At 23.6% G+C, this 24,637-nt stretch overlaps 4 protein-coding genes across 4 annotated transcripts; 2 read left to right on the top strand and 2 right to left on the bottom strand.

The window, feature by feature from the left end:
• Positions 1-239: 239 nt before the first annotated feature.
• On the bottom strand, positions 240-6,016 carry PCHAS_1217500 (conserved Plasmodium protein, unknown function; the record flags this gene model as incomplete). Its single annotated transcript, XM_016798876.1, has 5 exons — positions 240-434; positions 557-656; positions 767-855; positions 1,051-1,257; positions 1,442-6,016. The coding sequence occupies 5 exons, from the start codon at positions 6,014-6,016 to the stop codon at positions 240-242; spliced, it is 5,166 nt and encodes a 1,721-aa protein (XP_016654237.1).
• A 3,140-nt stretch (positions 6,017-9,156) lies between these two features.
• PCHAS_1217400 (WD repeat-containing protein, putative) lies at positions 9,157-16,236 on the top strand (the record flags this gene model as incomplete). Its single annotated transcript, XM_016798875.1, has 1 exon — positions 9,157-16,236. One exon carries the CDS (start codon positions 9,157-9,159, stop codon positions 16,234-16,236), a length of 7,080 nt encoding a protein of 2,359 aa, XP_016654236.1.
• A 2,808-nt stretch (positions 16,237-19,044) lies between these two features.
• On the top strand, positions 19,045-23,114 carry PCHAS_1217300 (cyclic amine resistance locus protein, putative; the record flags this gene model as incomplete). The annotated part of the gene is made up of 6 exons (XM_016798874.1): positions 19,045-21,729; positions 21,909-22,220; positions 22,314-22,432; positions 22,553-22,609; positions 22,747-22,819; positions 23,019-23,114. 6 exons carry the CDS (start codon positions 19,045-19,047, stop codon positions 23,112-23,114), a joined length of 3,342 nt encoding a protein of 1,113 aa, XP_016654235.1.
• A 705-nt stretch (positions 23,115-23,819) lies between these two features.
• Positions 23,820-24,332, bottom strand: PCHAS_1217200 (peptidyl-prolyl cis-trans isomerase, putative; the record flags this gene model as incomplete). Its single annotated transcript, XM_739068.2, has 1 exon — positions 23,820-24,332. One exon carries the CDS (start codon positions 24,330-24,332, stop codon positions 23,820-23,822), a length of 513 nt encoding a protein of 170 aa, XP_744161.2.
• Positions 24,333-24,637: the final 305 nt, after the last annotated feature.

Raw genomic sequence — 24,637 nt, 5'->3', positions numbered from 1 at the left:
CATAAAATATTAGACAAAGAAACAAACGAAAACATAATTTTTTATTATATATATGTTAAAAAAACTGAAAAAAATAGAGATGATAAATGTTCAATTTATAGTAATAAATTGGACAATAATTGTTTAAAAATGTTAAGGATATATATACATATTTTTCGAAAAAAAAATATATAGCGTGTAAATATTAAGTTACATTTATGCCAGCATAACAAATAATTATACATTAATAATTTTTCCCTTTATGGTATATTATCAGTATATTCTTTTTGTAAATTATTTAATAACTCATTAACTTTATTCATTTTTTTGGCTGCTTTTTCTTTTTGTTTTTTATTTTCGTCAAGTAATATATACATTTCCATGTCTCTCTTTTTAATCTTTTTGTTTGCGTCTTCGAGCATTTTACCTAATTTTACAATTTCGTTCTTATTTTCCTAAAAAAATTATCGAAAGATATATAGATATGTCGAATGAATTGAATCGATGGATTAGAGCTCATTTCCTCTATATTTCTCTCAATATATATGCATATATGGATTTTATGATGATTTCTTACTGCATTTTCTTCATTGAGATCCTTAAACTTCTTTTGAATCGCATGAACCTCTTTGTCCTTTTCTTCAATAACAGCTTGTATTTTATGTTCATATTCTTTGCTGCATATGTATATTAAATAAAAAATTGTGATATATTGACTCACATAAATATTTAGCCATATTAATGTATAAATAAATTAATATATATATTTTTTGTCTTTTATCATTACCAGAATGATTCTTTAATATTTTCGATCTCCTTATGTGTATACTCCAATATTTCATCCTTCATCTTTAATTTGCTTTTCATTTCTTTAACCTACACAGTGGGCGATAAAAAGGAATAAATTTTATGAATAAAAATGTTTAAAAATGTATGCATATACTCATTATTTCGTTGGAGCATATTCCCATTTTGCTCAGACAAATGAACAATAATTGGCCATCCCCTTATGGCTGCTTAAAATACATTTTTTTATTTTATTAATTTTTTTTTGTGAGTATCTATACTTACTTCTTCTTCGTACTTCTTATACTTAGAATGAGCAAATTCACACTTATTCATATATTCATCAAGTTCATTTTCATATTTTGCGATTAAATTTTTTTTTTCCATTTTATAATCATCCAATAAAGTTTTGTATTCTCTTTCCATTTTTTTAATTTCGAGGGTTTTCTTTTTTATTTCTTCTTCTTTATTGGTTATGTCTGATTTTAGTTTCTGTAAAATGTAGGAAATGTATATGGGCATAGTTTTAGAGAAAGATAAAAAATAAAATAATACATCAGTGGTAAATATAAAATAATCCAAGCATGAAAAGTATATCAAGTATTTTAATTTCGTAAACACAAACTTTTATGTCCATTCAAATGAAAATACAATGAATAAATTTATGAAAATTTACCTCAACGGTTCTCATTATATCTTCTGTTATTTTGCTCTTAACCTTTATATTCGTATTTAGATCGTCATTTTGTTGATTAATTTTTTTTAATTTTTCAGAAAGTTCTGACTTTTCTTTGGATAAATTAGATATTTCATTTTCTGATTTTTTAACTTTCGATTTAAGAATATCAATTTCTGAAATATAAGTTTTTTTTTCATTTAAAGCAGTGTTGTGTATATTAATTGGTACATAGTTTTGTTCTATGTCTTTTTGGATAAATAAAAATGCATTTTTTTTAAGCTGCTGATTTTCATTTTTTATTTTTATATATGCTTCTCTAATATTTTTTAAGCCTTTAATGAATTGCTCTTTTTCGATATTATATGTTTTCATTTCTTTAACCAACGCATCATTAACATTTAGAAGATTTTTTGAATTGTTTTTTATATCTTGGTTAATTATTTTTAATTCTTCTAATTCATTTTGTATATTTTTTTTTTGGCAATGTAATTCGTTATATGACTCTTGAAATGCTTGTTCTAATGATTGCACTTTTTCTGTGAATTTACTTTTTTCTTTTTCTAAGGATTCGTTTTTTTCTTTTATAACATCATTTATTGTTTTTTCATTAGAGATTTGGGTTTCTTTCATTTTTGATGTAATTTTTTTATTTTTACTTTTTAGTTTATCAAACTCTTTTATAAATTTATTTTTTTCTTTATTTAATTTTTCTATAACTTCTTTTTCTTTAAAATATAGATTATTTGCTTCTTCTAAATTTGCTTCCAATTCGCTTAGCTGTTTTTTTAACCCTTTAATTTCGTCTTCATTTTTTGTAACAGTTTCATCAAGATGTTTTTGTAAATTATTCAAATTGCTTTGTAACAACTCTTTTTGATTTTCGCGGGTTGTTAGTTCATTTTTTGTCGCTTCAAGACTATTTTGGATTTTATTTTTTTCTTCTATTTCTATTGAGTAGCTTTTTTCAATTCTGTCTTTTTCTTCTTTCAATTGGTTGTAATCGTTTTGAACATTTTTTAATTTTTCCTTTAATTTTTCTAATTCATTAACATTATTTTCATAAGTCTTTTTTAATATTTCCATTTCATTATTTATTTGTTCTTTTTCGGAGTTAGCTAAATTGTACTTTTCTTCCATCTTTTCCTTTTCTATTATCATAGTATTTATTTCAAATTTGATTTTTTCATTTTCTATACTTAGTTCATTTTTACATTCAAGTAGCTCTGCTTTATCACCAATAATATTTTTTTCAGTTTTTAATAATTCTTCTATTTTATAATGTAAATTGTTTTTTTCATTAATAACTTCGTCTAATTTTTTAGAGAGTGTGTCTTTTTCCTTATTTTCCTTTTCGTAATTTTTTTTAAATTCATTTTTCTCTTTTACCTCTAATTCGACTTGATTTTGTAAGGCTTTAATTTTATTTTCCATTGTATTTATTTTAGACTCATTTACCCGCATATCTTCCTCAAGTTTACTTATTTTTAAATCTTTTTCTGAAATCATATTTTGTTGTATTTTTAATTTATTTTTTACATGTTCCACTCTTTCTATATTTTGTTTTAGCATATCATCAATATCAGCTTTATATTGTTTTAATATATTTTCATTAAATGAAATCACTTTTTCTTTTTCTTTTATGAGTTCTTTTAACATATATATTTCTGAATCTTTCTTTTTTAAAAATATGACATATTCATTCATTTTATTTTCAAATTGTATTTTACTTATAGAAAATTGTTCATTCATATATTTTGTTATTTCTTCAAGCTTCGATATTTTTCTTTCCTTATTTGTGCATGTATCTTTTAATTTATTAAAGTCAATTATTATACAATCTATTTTTTTTTCATATTCATTAATAATTGATAATTTATTTTTATATTTTTTTTTATTTTTATTAAGCAGTTTCTCCATCTTTTTATAATTTGTAATTTGATTTTGAAGATCTTTCACTGTATTTTTTAGGACAATATTTTTTTCGACAAGTTCTATTTGTGTATTGTTTGGTGATACATCTTTTTCATTATTGTCTAAAGCATATTTTCTTTTCGTTTTTTTTTTTTTTTTCCCTTTTTTTTTTAAGACAATCTCTTTACCTTCTTTCTCTTCATCTTGATGCTTGTCTTTTATAATTTTCATTTCAGATAGTTTATTTTGTTCTTTTTGATAATTTGTATTCGTAATTTCTTTATATTCTGTATTTCTGAATTTTTCATTTCGGATGTTATCATTTCCGCATTCTCTTTTTGCGCTAATTTCATCATAATGCTGAATAGCCTTATTTTCATTCCCTACCTCATTAGTTGTGATATTTTTTCTACTTAGTGAATTAGAATTACTATTACTATTACTGCTGCTATCATTTCCACTGATCTCTTGGTGTATTCGGCTTTTTAAATTATGCAAAGTTTTTAAATAATAATCAAAATTTAGGTTTTCATCTAGTAAATTATTATTTGTAATTTCTACCTTTTCGATTTGTTCCGAAATGGTATAATTTTTTTGTGTTGGTATATTTTGCATTGTATCATTGGTATAGTTTATGTCTAAATTGAATTCATTACTTTTTAAATATTCAAAATTTAAATTATTTATATTTTGATTTAGTTCGTCTATAATTTTCAGGTTTTTATTATCATTTCTTAAAATATTAATATTATCTTTTATCAATTTTCTCTTTCTCATTTGTTCAGAATTTTCATTTTTAGAACTATTTGTGGCATTAACTATATCATTATTTATTTCTTCTATTTCTCTTTTATTGTTGGTTTCATGTTTCGTTTCATTACCATTGTTGTTGTCGCTATTTTCAGTATTACCAACTTTGGTATACATATTAGTGCGCTCTTTTTTGATTTCCGCACATGATCCTATTTCGTTATTATAAAATGAAACCGAACTATGTCTACTATCAATAATGAATTCACTTGTAGCATTTATTTTATTTTCCCAACCCTCGTGGCCTTGCGTATGTAATACATTCGGTTTAACTGGTAAATTATAGTATTCTAAATTTTGTTCGTTAGTTAAATTATTGTGGATATTTCCTTTGTCATAAGAATCGGCTTGTAGTTCATCAATTTTTTCCTTTTTCTTTTTTTTTTTACGATTTTTCACTTTATGAAAATTATTATGAGAATCACTAATTGGACTTCCATCCATATCAGTATTCATAGAATTTGCACCTTCCTGGTATTTATCTGATTCATTTTGCTTCTTTATTTTTTGTTTTATATTTGTATCACTATTATAATATGCCTCTTCTATTGGGCCTTCTCCATTTTGACTTTGCACACTTCTATCACTTCGTTGATATTCATCATGATCACTTAAAGAAAATACATATTTTTTATACTTGTCTTTAAGCTTTTTAATGTTCAAATTCTCAATGTTATCTTTTTCTTCCTCACTTTCTGTTTGATCATTTGCAGAATTGGTATCATTTTTATTATTAGCAATATCATTGGGTATATAATCAGTACCAAGGAAAGGAATATTTTTATCGTGAATAATATTTTCGTCATGTTTTTTATTGTTATTATCTTCATTTTCACAATTGTATGAATGTTCTGTGTTATTTAATTCATCCTTTTCTTCCATATTTTCATAATTATCATCATTATCAATAGCATTTGTATCATTAAAATTATAGTCTCTTAAATTTTGAAGTATATTTAATATATTTTTTATTTCGTTATCATCTTCACTATCTAATTCACCACCTTCTTTACAGCTTTTTCCTGTTTTGATGTTACTATCAAAACTTTCGTTACCATTTCCATTATAACTTTCAATACTATTTTCATTTCTCCCCCTGAAATAATTTGCATAATCTTCGTCTAATTTTCCATGATCATTTAATAAACTAGTAAATGTACGTATTTTTTGTTCATGTGATAAAATTATATTATTCATTTCATCTTCACATATAAAATCGATTTCATCAGAATGAAAAGGTATCGATTCATTTTTTTCGATTCTCATAAATTCATCATTTGACAAACTTGAAAATAATAAATTTCCTTCCATTTGTCTTAGTCCTTGTATTTCATCATTGCCTTCTATTTCATCTTCTTCTATTTTTGTTTTTATTTGTTCTTTTTCATTTTTTATAACTTCCCCTTGTTCATCACTACTATTCCCACTCTCTAATAAATTATGAACTTGCTTATCAATGTAATCATAATTTATATTGTGGTACATATTTTCAATAGTACTAGTAATATCTAAATTTATTGTATCATCATTTTTTTCATAACATTTTTTTTTTATTTTAATATTATTAAAAGATTCACTTTTTGAGAGCTCATTATTAAGGCCATCATATTTTTGATCATTATAATACAGTAAAGGATTGTCTTTTTTTTTTAGGTTTATGTTTTCATACGAGGAGTTAGGTAAATCTTCCTTCCCATTATCATTATTTTTTATTTTAAGAACACATCCTTTTTTTGTTGTTATTTTTCCATCTTCATTTATTGTATTTAAATGTATATCATCCTCTTTAACATTTATATTTTGTGATTCTTCGATACTTAATTTGCTTTCCAGTAATTTGTGTAAATCCATGTTATATTTATTTCATGCTTCCAAGTTGATTTCCTCTATCTTTTTATACACACACACAGACATATATATGTATCCCTTTTTTATAATAACACACAGTTAAGAAATTTATATATCACATACCGCGAATCCATTGGTGTGTATAATTTATTTGAATTAAATAATTCTGTGTGAAGTTGATATGTTTATTCATATTATGATTGAACATACCTATTTATTTTATCTATTTTCATATTGCTGCAATTTATTTCATTAAATCGCGTAAACATTAATATATATATAGTGGAGAATAGAAATCCCTTTCGAAGGGTAAGATAATAGCTTAAATTAACAAATAAAAGAGAAAGAAAATAGGAAAATAAAAAAAAATGTAAATATTAAACATAAGTATTCGATGCAAACGATATTAAAAAAAATTATTATTTTTTTTTTTACAAATGGATAGTTTATTTTTTTCTTTTTGAGAGGGGAAATTAACAAATAATCTGCTTAAAAAAATTATTACATTATTATTTTTTATATTACACATATCTTCATTTTGTTAGATTATATACATTTATATTTTACATTATATTTTTTATTTTATGGTATTATCACTTTTTTCAAGAAGTCTATCAATTGAATTGGCTTATTCTCCATAAGTTCATTAATTTCTCATACTATCTTTGAATTTGTACACTTCGAAATATTGACATATATAGAGAAAATATTATAGTTGTGTACACAAAGAAAAAATATATAATAAATATATTCTTTTAAATCACCAAATAGTATATATATTATTCGATAACACTTCGAAAATCGTTCTTAAAAGCAAGAGACACATAATACATTTTTAATTTAATAATTTCAAAATATTCATAAGATATTCTTTATTTTTATTATAATAAATTTAAAAGGAAAATTATATAATTATGTGAATAGTATATATGAATTATTATTTGTAAAAAAAAACATGCATATTTATGTGTCGTTGCATGAAAATTGGTATTGTTTGTGTTTACCTAAAATTGTACTAATTACGTACAGTATTTAGTGAAATATAAAAGTGAATAATTTATAAGACAAAATAAGATAATAATACATTAAGGATTTCAAAATTAGTTGGTTAAAGGAATGGTATATATATAAAAAAACATGTAACGAATTTTCTCATTTTATTGCAAAAACAGTGGTATGTTTATACAAAGTCTTATTTCTTATAATGCAAAAAATGTCCTTTTCAAATAGTCTCATAAAAAATGCATGTCTTTTAGTTTATTAATATTGACTAGCTAATATCATAAGCTAAAGACAATAAAATACAATTGTCAGACAATTAAAAAAAAGAAAAAATTACAATTTTCAAAAAATAATAAACATATTCATAAGTGTTTTAATGATCATTTATATAAATTTTGAAATATATTTCATAAAATACGTTGGTGAGACGTTTCGATTTTTATCCCTTAAAAAAAGTTATATAAGAATTCGAACGTATATCCATGTGAACTTATATATACATTGCTCTCGAAAATAAAATGGTATTACATACCTCACAAAAAAATAAACAAATTACGTCTAATTGTTTCATTTACATTTATTTATTTTATTTGGGATTAAATAAAATATTTTTTTCCAATTTTACAAATTCGTTTAGCAGTGTGTATATTTTTTAATTTTTTCTGCTTTAATCTGCTTTTTTTGAATGCTTAGCAATTATGCCGATTTTGGGAAAATATAATATAGCTAAAAAATACTATAATATATAATATGTGAATATATGTATTTTTAATATTATGCAGATATATGCAATAGTTGAGAATGGACATTTAATCGATGTAAATAAGTGTAACTAAATATATACTATAGACTTATTTCTCTTAGCCTTAAAAAAACATAAACTAATTTTCTATTATAAAAATGTTGTTAAACGATTAATATGTTTATAATTAAAAAGTGTAAAAGGCATTCTAATTTTTAATATAGTAATATAATACACATTATGCTCCCATAATAGTTATACGGATGATCAAAGCTATAACGTGCATATTATAGTAATGCATGGGGAGAGGGAAAATCAATTTTTACGAGTAAAAAATATATATAAGAAACATCTTATAGAGAGAAAAACTATTTAAAAAGGATTTCAAAAGAGTTATTTATTTGTCGTACTAAAACTGTATAAGATATAAGAAATTATAATTTATACCACGTTATTATGTATGTAGAAAGAATTTATTTGCCCAAAAATAGATAAAATGTTAATTAAGGGAAATTTTAATCATTGCAAAAAAAATTATAAATAAAAGAAATAACAAATACAAAGAAAAGAAAAAAAGAAATAATAATAATAAATTTTCCAACATAAAAATACAGAAGAGTCATTTCCATATTTAAAATGCCCAAAAAAAATTATATATAAAATTGAGTAAATTAAAAATAAATTTTATTTTTTTTGTTACGTATTATTGATAAAAAGATATATTTGAATAAAAATTTAAAGTAGTCATGTATTTACCACAATTTTTATTTATAAAAGAAAGTTAAAATATTTGATTTTTATATGAAAATTTATAATTTATTTTTTTGTGTTTTTTTTAATGTTATGTATAGTTTGACTGTGGTAAATGCGTGGGGTATATGTTATATATACAATGACTACAAATAAAGTATAATAATATATATAGTATATATGGATATTGATATTATATATTGTATATATTTATTCATTTATATATGTATATGTACTTACATATAACATATATTATATATGACATGTAGTATATTATGCCAGTAAACATAATAAAAAGTAATTATTATTATGAACAAAATAAATTGACTTAAATCCAAAGGATAATATAGATGACATTTTATTTTATTTGTATTAATTTGAGACGATTATTTGATGGTGAAAATATTAATATATATATGTATTGAAGCAAAAAAACGCAATAATGTATAACACAATAACATAGATATTATAATAATAACAGACACAAACAATAAAACAAATAGGAAGCAGACACAAAAAGGCGAATAAACTGCACATACAACACGCATGTTAATTTGTATATATGCATAAATATATGGGTATACACATGCAAATTGTATGTATTTTACTAAGAACATGTATAATATTTTTGTTTAACTAAAAGATAATAATGGATGTAAAGAAAGAAGATAATAATAAGGAAAGCGATAGTAGTTTAAATTATCATAAAAAGCAAAAATGGAATAATTCAGACGATAGACAAACAAAATATAATAATAAAAAGCTTAATGGTCATATAGAAAATGGGATTATAAATAAAGATGATAAAACAAATCAAAACAATTCAAGTAGTGATGAAATTCCACCAGATGAATTGGGCAACGGAAGTATATTTGGTGGATATGATAATAATAGGGGCAAAATGAAAAAAAATAAAAACATCCACCATAAAGATCTAAGTTACGTCACCGATCAAATTTCTGATAATGTAAGTGACACATATAAAGTATTAATAGATATATGCTTAAATGAAGTTCGTAAAAAAAAATACAAAAATTTAGATGAAGAAAGCATGAATCGCAGTGGAATGATAAAAAATAGTGATCACTATAAAAAAAATAGTTACACTGCTCATGCAAATGGTAATGATATGGAAGATGAGTTTTTTTTAAACTTTGAAAATTTTAAAAGCTCATCCCACAAAGAAAATTATATGTCTATAAACAAAAAACATCCATTAAATAATGATTATCTTTTTAATAATTCTGGACGGTTTAAAAAAATAAGAAGTGAACCTCCTGATATAAGTATAAATAATAAAATAGATAATCAAGTTGACAATTTTGTTTTTGAAAATTATGAAGGAAACAAAGAAAACGAGTTTAGTTCATCACGTAGTGGAGCATATATGGGATCCCCGACTAAAATCGACCATAATTTGGCATACCACAAAAATGATCTCGGCAATAATACACAAGGAGTGAATCATAATAAAGAGCTTATTGATAAGAAGGTCAATTATAGTGCAGGCAATCATAACTTTGATGAACCTTATGGAAATAAAGATATATATAATCAGGATAATTACAATTTAGAAATACGAAATAGTAAGAAAACCGTGAGCGATTTGAACAAAGAGACAAACATTATAAGTGTAGGGTCTCTTATAGATGAAGTCGAAGATGTAGAAGATTATGATGAGACGATGAAAGATAAAACATACAAGGGTTATAATCAGAGAAATATACTTGATATTTCCCCAAGAAGTGATATAGAAAATGATATGTTTAATATTTTTAAAAATGTTATAAATATGTTAACTTACAAATATCCAGAGCATGATATAAAAAGGTTTTTTTTTAATAGCCAAAATCGATTAAAGAATGAATATGAAAATAATAAAAATATGTCAATAAAATTAACAAGTTATGAATGTAATAAATATAATAATATATATAGTTTAGTGAAACAGAGATTATATTATACAAAAAACGATATAAAAAACAGAAATGATGTATTAAATTGTCAATATAAATATGATATATATAATAATCATTGTGTTAAAAACATACAAAGAAATGTAACTATTTTATCACATTTTTTACCCCATACAAAAAATCGGAATTTTATAACAAAAATAAAATTTGATCAATATTCGGAAAATATTTTAACATCAGGAATAGATGGGTTTATAAAAATATATCATGTAAATACAGGTAACTTGATATCTTGCATTCGGGCTCATAATTATGCAATCACCGATTTTGACATTCATCGATCAAACAAATATATAATTTCATGTGATGAAAAAGGGATAGTAAAATTTACAAGTGTAGATAAATATAAAAGTAAAAACTTATTAACTTATCGAAGGACATTTTCTATGAAGAATGTTTTTTTCTTCTACAATGATATTGAGAGTAGTATTGGTAGAAGTGCGGGTTCTAAATATAAGACATATGCACTATGCTCCACCAATTCCTATTTTTTCATTATACATTTTGACGATTTAAATAATGATATGCAAATAATAAAATGGCTAGATGTTATGCCTTTAAAAAATTATAAATTTTCATCCAATTTGCATTTTTCATATTCCTTAAATTATAACATAGCGCCATATGTTTATGAAAATTTAATTATTTCAAAAAATCCAATAAAAGAGCTAAAAAATAGTTATTTAATTTTTATAAATACGAAAAATAATTGCTTAGACGATTTTAAAGATACAGAATTCGGGCCATCCTCATATAATAAATCTGGAAAATTTAATTTATCGGCACCTAATACAATGGGAAGATTGTCAAATTTTTCCATGAATAGTATGAAAAGAAAAAAAAAACTTACATTCATTCTTTTAACTACAAAGGTAATATATGATAGTAATGAAGAAAATGATAAAATGCTTAGCATTACTCCTGATAATATTGTTATAACAAAATATGTCAACAAGATTGATAATAATTTAAATAATAATGGAAACGGTGATGATGTTATTGAAGTTTCTTATAAAGGAGAGAAAAAAAAAAATAATAACGATGAAGATATAGCGTATAAAAAAATACATCAAAATTTTGAAATTAATATTTTACAAAATGTTAAAAATAATGTAGGATCTGTTTTGTTTAAAAAATTTGAAGATTTTAGTGACGAGATAGTTATGTTTGCTTTTTCAAATACATGCTCAAATTTTGTTACAACTCACATAAATGGTGCAATATATTTTTGGAATCTTCGAGAGTATCTTACCAATATTACAAAAAAAGAGATTAGGGGGAAAAAGAAAATACCTGTTTGCTGTTTTTACACATCCCTTTATGTTGAATTTGTGCTAGAATCGTCTGCTATTAATGAAACAAATAAAGCCAAGAATAATAAAAACGAGAATACCAATAATGATAAAAATAAAAATAATAATAGTAATAATAATGGGACGGCAAATAAAAACAAAGAAACTGAAAATAACAATTTATTTGTTATATCGTCTACATCATGTTCTTCTTATTGCTACTCATCAAGTGATATGGACAACACTTTAAAAAATGATTCAAAAAATAGCAAAGTGAAAAAAAAAAAAAATAAAACAAGCACATCAAATAATCCAAGCACAACCAATGCAGCATCTTCAAATAGCATATATATTAGTGAAAATAATCTTGTGCCCAATTTAGGTGATAGTAGCACTATAATGGTAGGCAGCACCAATGCTAGAACCGGAAATAATAATAAAAAGGGCAAAAATACAACTAAAGATGATGCAACAAATTCTCTTGGGAATGAAAAATCGAATACTAAACCAAAATTAAGAGCAAAAAAATTGCATTATAAAATAAGTAACATAAATTTTAATGTATCAGACGAATATATTATCGTTGCCGATGGAATTACAAATAAATCGAACTCAACAAAAGAAATGATAAATGCTGTTACTATGAAAACAAATATTTCTATATTTAGCTTACTAGATTTTGAAGAAATAAAATATTTCGATTTAAAAAAATGTGACAGTTATATTAGCTTTATAGAACCTAATCCGAACTATAAAGATATTGTTTTATTTGGTTGTTTTCGTAAATATATTTATTTATTAAATTTAGAGAAAAAAAAAATAATAAAAAAATATTCATATGATAGTGAATTAAAAAATTTAAGAGCACAATGGAATAACAATGGTTATACATTTATTGTTTCACATAATTATGGCTATTTTTCTATTTTTACATTAAATAATAATTATTCCTATAAATTAACATTAACAGAACAAATAACATCTTCACAAATTTGTTACCTTAATGAAAATAATAATAATAATAATGAAAGAGTTGATGATTTTGATAACTTAAATTTATTACCTGAATTTTTTTTATTTGATTCCTATTATCCAAATAATGAATATGGAAGAAATGGCAATTCAAGTCGTTACGAGTTGAGAGATTATGGTAGCTTCATTGATATAACAAACAATTTAGAAAGCGGATTTAATATTGGAAGCCTTATAGGTACAGACTCAAACAATGTGATACCCCTTATCCAAAATAATCAAACTCGTAATAGTCGTTCAGGGCGATGCGACCCTCCTAACAATAGAAATAGAAATAATAATAATGAGGAAAATAATTATGGTATTATAAATGATAATAGCACTCCAGAATTAATACACCCTCGAAGTAAGAACAAGAAAAAAAATCGAAGGATCATAGAAGATAGTTCTGATTCGTCAAAAAAATCAAACAACACAATATATACATTATATAGTGATAGTAATTCGGGATGTTCTGGAAAAAATAGTAATAATTCCCTTTTTTCAAATAAAAAAAGTAAAAAAAAAAAAAAAATTTCTAGCAATAGTAATGATGATATAAAAATAATAGATAAAAAAAGATCACGGCCAAATAAATCTCATATAATAAACTTAGAAAATGTGTCAGCTGACGGCAATGAAGTTATTACGGTAGAAGATGTGTACAGCGAAGGTGGGCAGGAAAATTATAAAGAAAATGGAAAAAGAGCGAAGAAAAATGAGATAATAAATATTGACAATGAAATGGATAGCAACAATTATATGGCATCTTTTGATAATAAAAGGAAAAAAGGCAAATATTTATTAAAAGATAATAAAAAAATATCAAATGAAGATGACGATGATGCATTTTTAATAGAAGATAATGAATGTATACAAATTAATGATAATAATATTGTATATGTTAATAATTCATATGAGTCAGTATTAGATGATAGTAAGAAATTTGAAAATAATGAAAAAATTAAAAAATTAAACACATTTTTTATATTAAAAAGTGATGATATCAAAACTTCAAAACACAAAAAGGAAGATAATCATTCATTTTCTGATTGTGATTCCTATTTTGATCAATATAGCTCTATTAGCTTTTTAAGTGATGAATCAGATTATTATAATTATTCAAATTATTTGGATAATCTCAAAACAAACAGTAGTAGTAATGAAAATAGCAGTAGTAATAGTGATAGTAGTAGTATTGAGGCTTATGATACAGCTTCATCTGGGCAATATATAGAGAGGGGCTTTGAAGAAAATACATTTGAACATACAAAATGGGGCAGCAAAAATATTATGAACCGGTTTAAGAAAAAGGGCAAGGCTTATAAAAAAGGAAATAGAAAAGGCGATAAGAAAGGGGAAAATAAAAGTGAATATAATAAAAAAGTCGAAATAATTGATGAAAATGAAGAAAATAGAGTGATTTTAAACAATTTTAATAATCCTAATGTATTGGTTGATAAAAAGTTTAAAATATATGATCATGAATTGCAGCCTTTACTTCCACAATTCACTAGTTTCAATTGTAAAAATAATTATTTTGAATATTTAAAAACAAGTAACTTTGATTCTATTTATGTACATTTAAATTATTTTAATTTTTTAAGAAAAAAATTAAAAAATAATAATGATTTTAATTACAAAATCCTTCTTCTATATGGGATAGTATATGATCTTTTGTTAATGTATGGAAATTACTTACCTAATTTTGATAAAAGGTTATTAAATATGTTTTTTTTGAAAGTATGCCAAGAAAAAAATACAAGTTTTTACAAATCTTGTGAAAGCTCATTCTTACAAAAAGATGAAACAGAAACTGGAAGTTATAATAAGAGATCTAAAGAATGTGATAAAAAAATTGTATCTTATAAGAGTGATAAAACATTCTCAAACAATTCAACAACTGTTGTGTGTAATAAAATAGAAGGAAAAAATACGAGCACAATAGGAAGCGAATTATTTAGCGAGCCATTTAACAATAGTAAAGGAAAAATGAGCTCTCTATTTATAAACGAAGATATGTGTAATAAAAAAAATAAAATGGAAAAAAATTTTATTAAAAAAATGAATCAATACATAGAAACATATTTAAAAAAAAACAATAAATATTTTAATAGTGAAAAAGATAAAAAGAGATTTATGAATGTAATAAAAATTAGTAAAATATATAAAAATCTAAAAAATGAAGATAATATATTTTATGATTTTTATAATGATGATTATATAAAACATCAAAATGGAGTTAACTTGTCAATTTTTTATCAGTTTTTAAAAAGGTTACCATGTAAAGATGAAGAAGATGTAGATTCATTTATTTATTATAATAAAAAAAATTATAGTAATAAGAATATTAAAATATTATTTAAAAAATATTTATCACATTATGAATTAGTAGATAAAAATAAAAAAGAATATGATTATAAATTATTTATTTATTCAAATAATAACACTATTATATATATGAATGATACTGTTAAAAAGCTATTACATGTTTTGGATGAAAAACATAAGAAAACATTAGTGAGAGAAAATTATAATATATTAAATAATTTATCATTGAAAGGCAGAAATTGTATAATTAAAAATATTAATAACCTCTTTACTTGCGATTATTTTAATCCATATTCTGTTTATGTAAGATCACCTATGGATAATTATGATATAGATAATCCGAGAAATTATAATAATTCATTTTTCCAAAACTATTCAGGATATAATGATTTATTTAATGTCCTCAGGAATAATATATATGATGCCAATTTTGAAAATATAGGGAATACTACTAATCGAACCGCACCATATACTAACACTGCTAGAACCACCAATCGTCGAAATAACAATAATAGAGCAAGCCATTTATTTAATTATGACAATCTAGCACACCCAAATCAAAATGCAGAAATAGCAGTCATAAGCGAAGGTTCATCCGCGTTTACTAGTGATCAATCGGCTAACTATTTCATAGAAGACGATTATGATGACGATTATGATGACGATTATGAGGATGAGTATGAAGATGAGTATGAAGATGAATTTGAAGATGAATATGATGACGATTATAGTAATGACTCGAATTATTATGGACGAAGAAGTAGAAGAACTACTACTAGAAAAAGAAGACGTACACATAGAACTGCTAGATCGACTACTAGAAATAATAGATCACGAAGAAATACAACAAGAAGTAAAAAAAAAACTCCCAGGAGAAAAAAAAATAGTCGCACAACAGAAAATACTACCACCGCTACTTCTTCTCGAAATTTGAATGTCAGGAAAAGTGACAGATTAAAGAAAAAGGAAGAGCAAACTACTAATACAAATAGCGGAACTACCAGTAGTCGATATTTTAGAAATTCTTCTAACGCCTCAAGAAATAGATACAATACTCGATCTTCAAATAACAATAATAACACTTCGAATAATAGCGGAAGTAGAAGCTTTATTATATAATTTTTGTCAAAAATATAGTATTTCTAGAGATATAATTTATATAATTTGATGGTTTGCAAACGATTACATATGCTCAAGTCATCCCATTTACTATTACTTTTCCAAAACTGAAAACATATCTACCATTGATTTTTGAGCTGCTACAAAATTAAGGAAATATACTTGTTTAATGATACACCCTTGAAAATTCTAAAAACGATTGCAATTATTATTATTATTATTATTATTTTCAAATTGGATTTTTGTGCAATGTTTAATGCGGTGAAGATATAAAATAAAAATAGTAATCGATATATGCGCATGCTTTATGTTCAAAAAATGAGAAGAGAAATGTAGAGAAAACAAAATATAATAATATTATAATCTTTAATTTGAGCATTATGGCATATGTGGATTCATTGAGTATAAATTACTGTTTTGTTAATAATATTTTTGTAGGAAATTTTATATGTGATTTTGATGGCATATATGAAAAGGGGGAATGTATGCATATATTTATACATAAGAAAATGGATATATACATATGAATTCCCCACCCAATTATTAGAGTATGAATCCAGCAATTTTGTGTAGTTTTTCATTTTTTTGTGATATTTATAAAATAGTCTTATTTCAGCGAAGATATGACGAGAAGTTTGTTATAAAAAATGGATATTTAATTATATGTGGCTATGCCTAATTTTGTAAAAATATAATTAAAAATTTTTTTTGTAGCATATCGTAATTATGGCGTATACTTGTATATACTAAAATATATACTCACATGCTCGTATGGCTATTTATTTAAAAAAAAAATTTAATAGAATAATTTGAAAGCGAAGGAAATACCTAATAAAATTGGCGCCCATCTACAAACGCCTTTAAACATTATTATGAAATTAATTCAAGTTAAACATGAAAATATACGCATTAATTTTTTTATATGATTATTTATTTTGCAGTATTGTCAAAAATTATCTTTCATTTTACGCATTTAATAAATAAGCATGATGCTGAGTATGTAAGCATGCATATTAAATCTGCGTATATGAATTGTTTTTTTCAACAAATTTTAAAAATAGCTGTTTTTCAGACACTTTACAACGGATACACACATAAGATTATATGTGCATATTTTCTTTCCATTTCTTTTTTTATTTATTCATATCTATATTTGCACACGTATACCTGCGTATATATATATGCTAATTTTTCATTAGACCTTAATTTTTTAAGGTGCTTTTATTTTTTTTTTGTTATTCCAAAATTAGTAAACTCTTTTTACCGCTTTAAATAAGTATAAATAAAATACTATACAATGATTAAACCTTTAAAAAGGGGAAAAAATGGAAGCTTTTGCTTACAACGATTGTAGATGACAGAATTTACAACTCGTTTGAGTTTCCTTTTCATTATTTTCTTAACTTTTTTATACAAAGTAATATGTTTCTTATAAATATATTTGCGTAATGTTGCTATTGTGCTTTTTTTTTGTGGAGCTACATGTGCTTTCATTATATGGACCATTTAGTTATTACATTACAATATCCTTATCGTATTGATCAAATAATACCCAAATCAATAATAACAATACAACGATTACTACATAATTACATACTAAACGTGCTTATATATTACATATTTTTTTATAATTTAAAAAATAAAAAAAACTTTAATTTAAACATTATTAATGTTATTTAATTTTATAAAAAGAATGTGGAAAACTGATTTGTTACCCATTGTGAAAATACCTTTTGACGAAATAGCAGTGTTTTAAAAAAATTTTCCTCATAAAAAAAATATAAAAAATAAAATGAAAAATTATAATATTATGTTGTATAAAAATTAAGTTTTAGTGAAATATACATATATTTGCATTATAACATAAGAATATACAAGTGCCTAAATTATGGGGATATGCATTTAAATATAAATTCAATTGATAAGATTTAAAGAATAAATTTGGAAAAACATATGTATATTTAATTATTGTTTACCTACGAAATGATATATAATATTTTCTGTTTTTTTTTTATTATACACTAGTACAATTTTTAATAATTAGATTTCGTTTGTATTGGTAAAAGAAATTATTAAGAATATGTATATTTTCATAACAATAAAAAATATATACATATTATTATATAATTGATTCATCAATTTACAGCAAGCAAAATTTGTTTTTTTTTTCTTTTGTATTTTTTATTTGCAATACATATTTAAAAAAAAATAAATCATTGAAATAAATTTATTGAATAGAAGAGGGGTTACTATATTTGTTTTGTTGATTTTTACGTATAATTCGTTATAAATCGCGAAAATATAAATATTTGTAGCCTTATGATGTATATAAACCACATATATTTATAAATATGCTGGCATATATTCCGATCATAACACAACTTAATTATCCATAGATATGTACAATCACATGAAGCATAGACCAATTTTTACAAGAAAATAATTCAAATAATCATGATTCAAACTTTTTGTCGTATATTAATTTAAAATATTGTAAAATTTAAGATTATATATAGTGATAATTTTCTGAAGGTAAAAATAGATATATGAGCGTATTGCAACCCATTTTGCCCCTAGTTATGATTACATATATATATATTGAAATCTGATATAGACGTGCATAAAAAATATAGCATTAATAATACACACATGTAAAGGCATATTGTGGCGTTTCATTTTGTATGCTTATATAAATATTTATACTCTTTTGCACTTTCATATTTATTTCATTTATTTTTTGGAGTATTTCTATAACATTGCTCGTTATCACCACCCTTATCTATTATTTTTAAATAAAATGATAAAGATATGAATAGAATATCGTTATATGATTTTGTGTTGGACGAAATAAAAGGGGGGAGGTATTACGAGCCATACCAGAGTGACAATGAAAATTCTGAACGAGATGGCAACGATGAAAAAGAGGGTATGGGAAATCATTTAAAACATATGAGCTATAGTAATATTCATCAAAACACGGAAGAAAATAAACATGATTTTTACAAATTTTTAGATGACCTTTTTAAAACACATACAATACCAGATAACGCTTTAGAGCATATGATATATGTTCCATTTTGTTTTGAAAAAATTATGAGTTTATCATTTTTGTTATGTTTAGATAATATTCTTTATGACATAACATTTATGCCTATACAAGTAATTCGATCAATCTGTATTTTATTCTATATTTTATTAAAAAATATTAGTAGCAATTTTTTAAATCGATTTATTGATATCAAAAATTTCAAATTTTATAAATATGCAACTACTTGTAATTTTAAATATTTAAAAAGATACAAAGCTCGAGTAATCAAAAATTCAAATAAATTTATAGATACAGAAATGATAAGAACAGGTAAAAAAAACAAAAATAATGACAACAATGATATAGATAATAATGATTTGATTTATGATAGTTCTTATAATTTAAAAAATTCTACGTTTGATAAATTTTATGGGGATCATGATATAGATGGTTTTACATATAATAAAAATGTGTCCAATTCAGAAGATATAATGATGTTTGGGGATAAGTATTTTATGGAAAATAATTTAGCATTAATGAAAGAAGGCAAAAATTGTGGCGATGAGTTGAATACTACTTGTTCTCATAGTGATAACGAAAGTGACAATAGTAGTATTGATGGTCTAGATTATAAAAATGTTGGAAGTAGTGATGAATATCATAGTAATTATAGTAGCAGCTTTTATGCATCAAGAGTATATTACATGGATAGTGAACATTCAGAAAAAATATATTATAAAAAAAGTATTCGTGATGCATTAGTAAAAAAAAAATCATTAGTAAATTTTAAATATACATATAGTAGAAGTATAGGGGATGGAAACTCTACTGAAATTAATGGAAATGGTTTTGGAAGAAAAAGAAGAAAAAAAGACAAATATAAATTCTATAATATAAATTCTTTTGATCAAAGTGTTAAAAAAAATAAAATATATTTACTTATTTATTTTTTATTTAAACCTATCATTTTAATAATAAAACTATTATTTAATATTTTTAAATATATAGTTAAATATTTCTTCTCATTTTTTTTTATTATATATATGAATATAATACACTTTTTCCATATTAAAAAGTTGTATACCTTTAATGATATTAAGAAGGATGATAAAACAAAAATAACCACCAGATCATTTGAAATTAAATACTTGTCTAGCAAACAACAAACTGATAACAATGGACAAAATGGCGAAAACGACGACAATGATGATTGTGTAAAAGTATATAAAGCAAATCTAAATTCGTCTCAGGAAATGAATAACTTATCATCACAAATAAAGTCATTCGATAGAGACGCTCAAAAAACCGAACTTGAAAAGGATGAAAAGAAAGGAAAGGGTACAAATGGACCGATCAGCTATTCAAATAACACACAATCCAAATCAAACGTAGAAAAAATAAAAAAAAAAGAGACTGGAAAAATTACTAACGAAAGTGGAAAGACAGTGAATTTTACTAATTTAAGGAATGTAGTTAATAAATATATTAATAAAAAATCGAATAAAAAATATAATTTAAAAAAAAAAAAAGATGAAAATGATGTAAATTGTAAGGATAAAAATGTTATACACGAAAAAAATAATGAAAATACAAGAATAGATGATGAAATAAGAAATGAAGGTTTTACAATGAATGAGCAAAATGGTGATAGCTATTTTTATTATACCTATAATGATCAATATTCAGAAAAAAAAAAAAAAAATGTTAAAAAAGTGAAACATATGAAAAAGAAACTTTTAAAGGATCATATAAAATTTTTAAATTTATCTTTCCCAGAATATAGTGGATTAATAAGAACATCATTAATTTTAATTTGTATATATATATTTTCATTTCTTGATACATCTAGAATTTATCATTATATTCGAGCACAACCATTTATGAAGCTATATGTTGTTTTAAACATGCTTGAAATTTTAGAAAGATTATTGAGATCATTAGGTAAAGATTTAATTGATAATATGATAAGAACATTTATAAGGATTATAAACTTACGATCATATATATACATAGTTCGCAAGCACTATAATAATATGACAAATGATGATATTCATTTTAGCAATACGTCTTTAGAAGGTAGAAGAAAAAAAAATTACATAATAAACAAAAATAATATATTACACGAAGAGGGAAATATAAAGAAAAAAAATGAAAAAGTAAAATTTTCAGAAAATTCGACTAAAGAGTGTCGAAAAATTTCAAATTTATATCTAAATTATAAAAGAGTTAATTTTAAAAAAAATAATGAAGATCCCTATTTCAATAAGGAAAAAAATGTTTTTGCTTTTTTAAAAAATAACGATGAAATGGCAGCAAATTTCAAATTACCAATATTTTTTCCTTTTTTAAGTATATTAATCAAATTTATTTTGCAATATATTTTTGTTCTTGCCTATATTTTGACTCACGCCTTTGCTCATCTCATTCGGTTCCTTTCTCTCAACATTGCAATTAATTCGTCAGAGGTAAGCTATATTTTTTCCATTATTCTTTCTATGCATATGTATTTCGAGAAAAAAAAGAAAAAATATCAATAATAATACAAATAAGAAATGTTATTTCGTTCTCTCCGTACGATTAGAAAATGGTAGCGCACATATACATTTTTATTTCTACACTTATATCCCTTTGCTTTTATTTGCAGTCGACTATGTTTCTTATTTTAGTTATGAGCAATTTCACAGAGATAAAATCAACAGTCTTTAAAAAATTTAACAAGATATCCTTATTCACAATTGTGGCTTCAGATGCTGTTGAACGGTTTTATTTATTTATAGATGCTTTTCTTGTTTTATTAAAAATGTCAACAGCTTATAGAACCCAAAACTCGTTTCTTAGTATTACTAGCTGGCTGATAATTATTCTATTACTTGAGGTTGGCGTTGATTGGTGCAAGCATTCATACCTTTTGAAGTACAACAAATTAAAATCCGAGTCTTTAATCAGATATTTTCAAGTAAATATACTGAATACATATATGCATGCTTGCGTAAATAAATATATATACATATGGCCAAAAAATAAAATTATTTTTTTTTCCAATTTTTAGACTTTATTAGCAGATGTATTAATTTCTAGAACAACGAATAATAACATTTATTACATGAACACGGTATCATTTGAAGTCCCTTGCAAAAATATTTTTTCATTTCCCCATATACCAACAAGGTAAAACTTTTATGATATTATTATGTATTTTCATTTGATTTATTTATTCACCCTGTTTTTCATATATATTTTTGCAACTACACAATTTTTACAATGCGTGCTTACCTTTTAAATGCTCAGACGACTTGGATATATGTCAATGCCAGTTGTGACCCTAATTGTATGTTCACTTCCAAGGTAAGAATTTGTAGAAAAAGCGAAAATAAGAAAATCTTCGGATCATATAAAGCTATATACCCTTGTTTATATATGCCCACAATAAAATAAATAAGCCTCATATGGATATATGCATTTTCTTTCGTTTTAAATTTCAGACTTAATTACTTATCGAACATTTCACTGCTATCATTCGCCTTGTCTATATGGATTTGTTTATTCCTTTTCAAGGTAATAAAATAAAAGAACCCAACAAATGTATTTATATTTATAGCCATTACAAATGCAATGCTGTATATGCTATGCATAGCTTAAAAGCTATGATAATATATGACATTTCTTAACGGAATATTTTAAAACAATTGAATATAAATATTTATTTGGATACTAAAAATGTTTTCTTTCTTTTTTCTTTTTATCACTTATGTAGATAATATTATCAATTATGATCGTATCCTATACAATATCAGAAAAGCATCAACTCAAAAATTTGAAGAAGCCATATGATGACATAAGCGCTTTATGAAGAGAAGCGGATAAAACAATATTCAATTTTTTATTATTATATATCCTTTAAATATTTTAAAGGACAATACATTATAAATATATTTATTTAATGTATTAATTAATTTTTTTCATATTTTTAAAAAACATGTTTTTGTAATTGTTTTTAAAGTAAAACTTTATTTTATGCTAATATGATTTTTAAAACTATTATTAGCATATTTATAAAAATTGTTGATATTAGAAAAATCGATAAGAATGTCATATTTTCCTTTTTTTAATTAAAATTGGAAATATATTCTTAATTTATTAAATTTTTTTCGTTTTTCACAAGTATTCTTAAAGTCAAAATGGTTAGTCTGCATATACAGGTTTGTTCCACAAAATGTATTATACTTTAGTTGTATTAAATAGGTGTGTGCAAAAATTAACAAATTTAAGGCTAATGGGTTTCTCATATTGTCATGTATCAATGAAAAAAATGCAGTTTCTACACAGAATATATGTATATTATATAAGCATTCTATATATTAATTAAAAATTATATATAAATATTTCTATAATATTAAAAATGCAGTTAAAACTAAATTAATTTTATAGTAAACCCATCTTTGCTTACACAGTCGCATACTTACGAGTATTGGAGTGTAGGAATACACACTGTAAACACAATACCTTTTGCTAATTATTTGGATTAGTTAATTATTTTTGTTGATTAATTATTTGCTTATAATTCACCACAGTCGGTTATAACAACGGCCCTTTTGACGTATCCGCTGTTAGATCCTTCTCTTTCCATATCCCTTACAACATTCATACCTTCAATGACTTTTCCAAAAACAACATGCTTTCCATCTAACCATGGGCATGGAACTAATGTAATAAAAAATTGTGAAGAGTTGGTGTTTGGTCCAGCGTTAGCCATAGATAATAAACCTGGGACATCATGTTTCATTTTAAAGTTTTCATCGGTAAATGATCTTCCATATATGGATTCACCTCCAGATCCATTTCCATTTGTTATATCACCACCTTGACACATAAATTGGGGAATAATTCTGTGGAATATTGAATTTTTATAGTGTAAATTTTTTCCTCGTGAGCCTACTTTATCTCCTATACATAATGATTTAAAATTTTCACATGTCCTTGGAGTAATATCATTAAATAGTTCAAATACTATTCTTCCAGCATTTTTGTTATCAATAGAAATATCAAAAAAAACTTTTGCTCTACTCATTTTGGATAAGTGGGAAATTTTTTAATTATATATATAATAATTGTATTTAAAATTAATGTTTATTTATAAATAATATAACACTTATTTGTATTTAATTATTATAATATTTTTCGTAAACAAAATTTAATTATTTTAAAAATATGTAGAAAGCGTTATTTTTTATGCAATAATATTTATATGTATTTAAATTTACATAAATATTAAAGTTATTTTAATTAATTATGCTTTATTTTATTGGATTTTATACATAAAATAGTTTGGTGCACATATATTTTGTTATGTATTTTTATTCTTTTTCATCTTTT

Source organism: Plasmodium chabaudi (assembly GCF_900002335.3).
Source record: "Plasmodium chabaudi chabaudi strain AS genome assembly, chromosome: 12".
NCBI lineage: Eukaryota > Apicomplexa > Aconoidasida > Haemosporida > Plasmodiidae > Plasmodium > Plasmodium chabaudi.
This window is presented reverse-complemented; position numbering and strand designations above follow the sequence as displayed.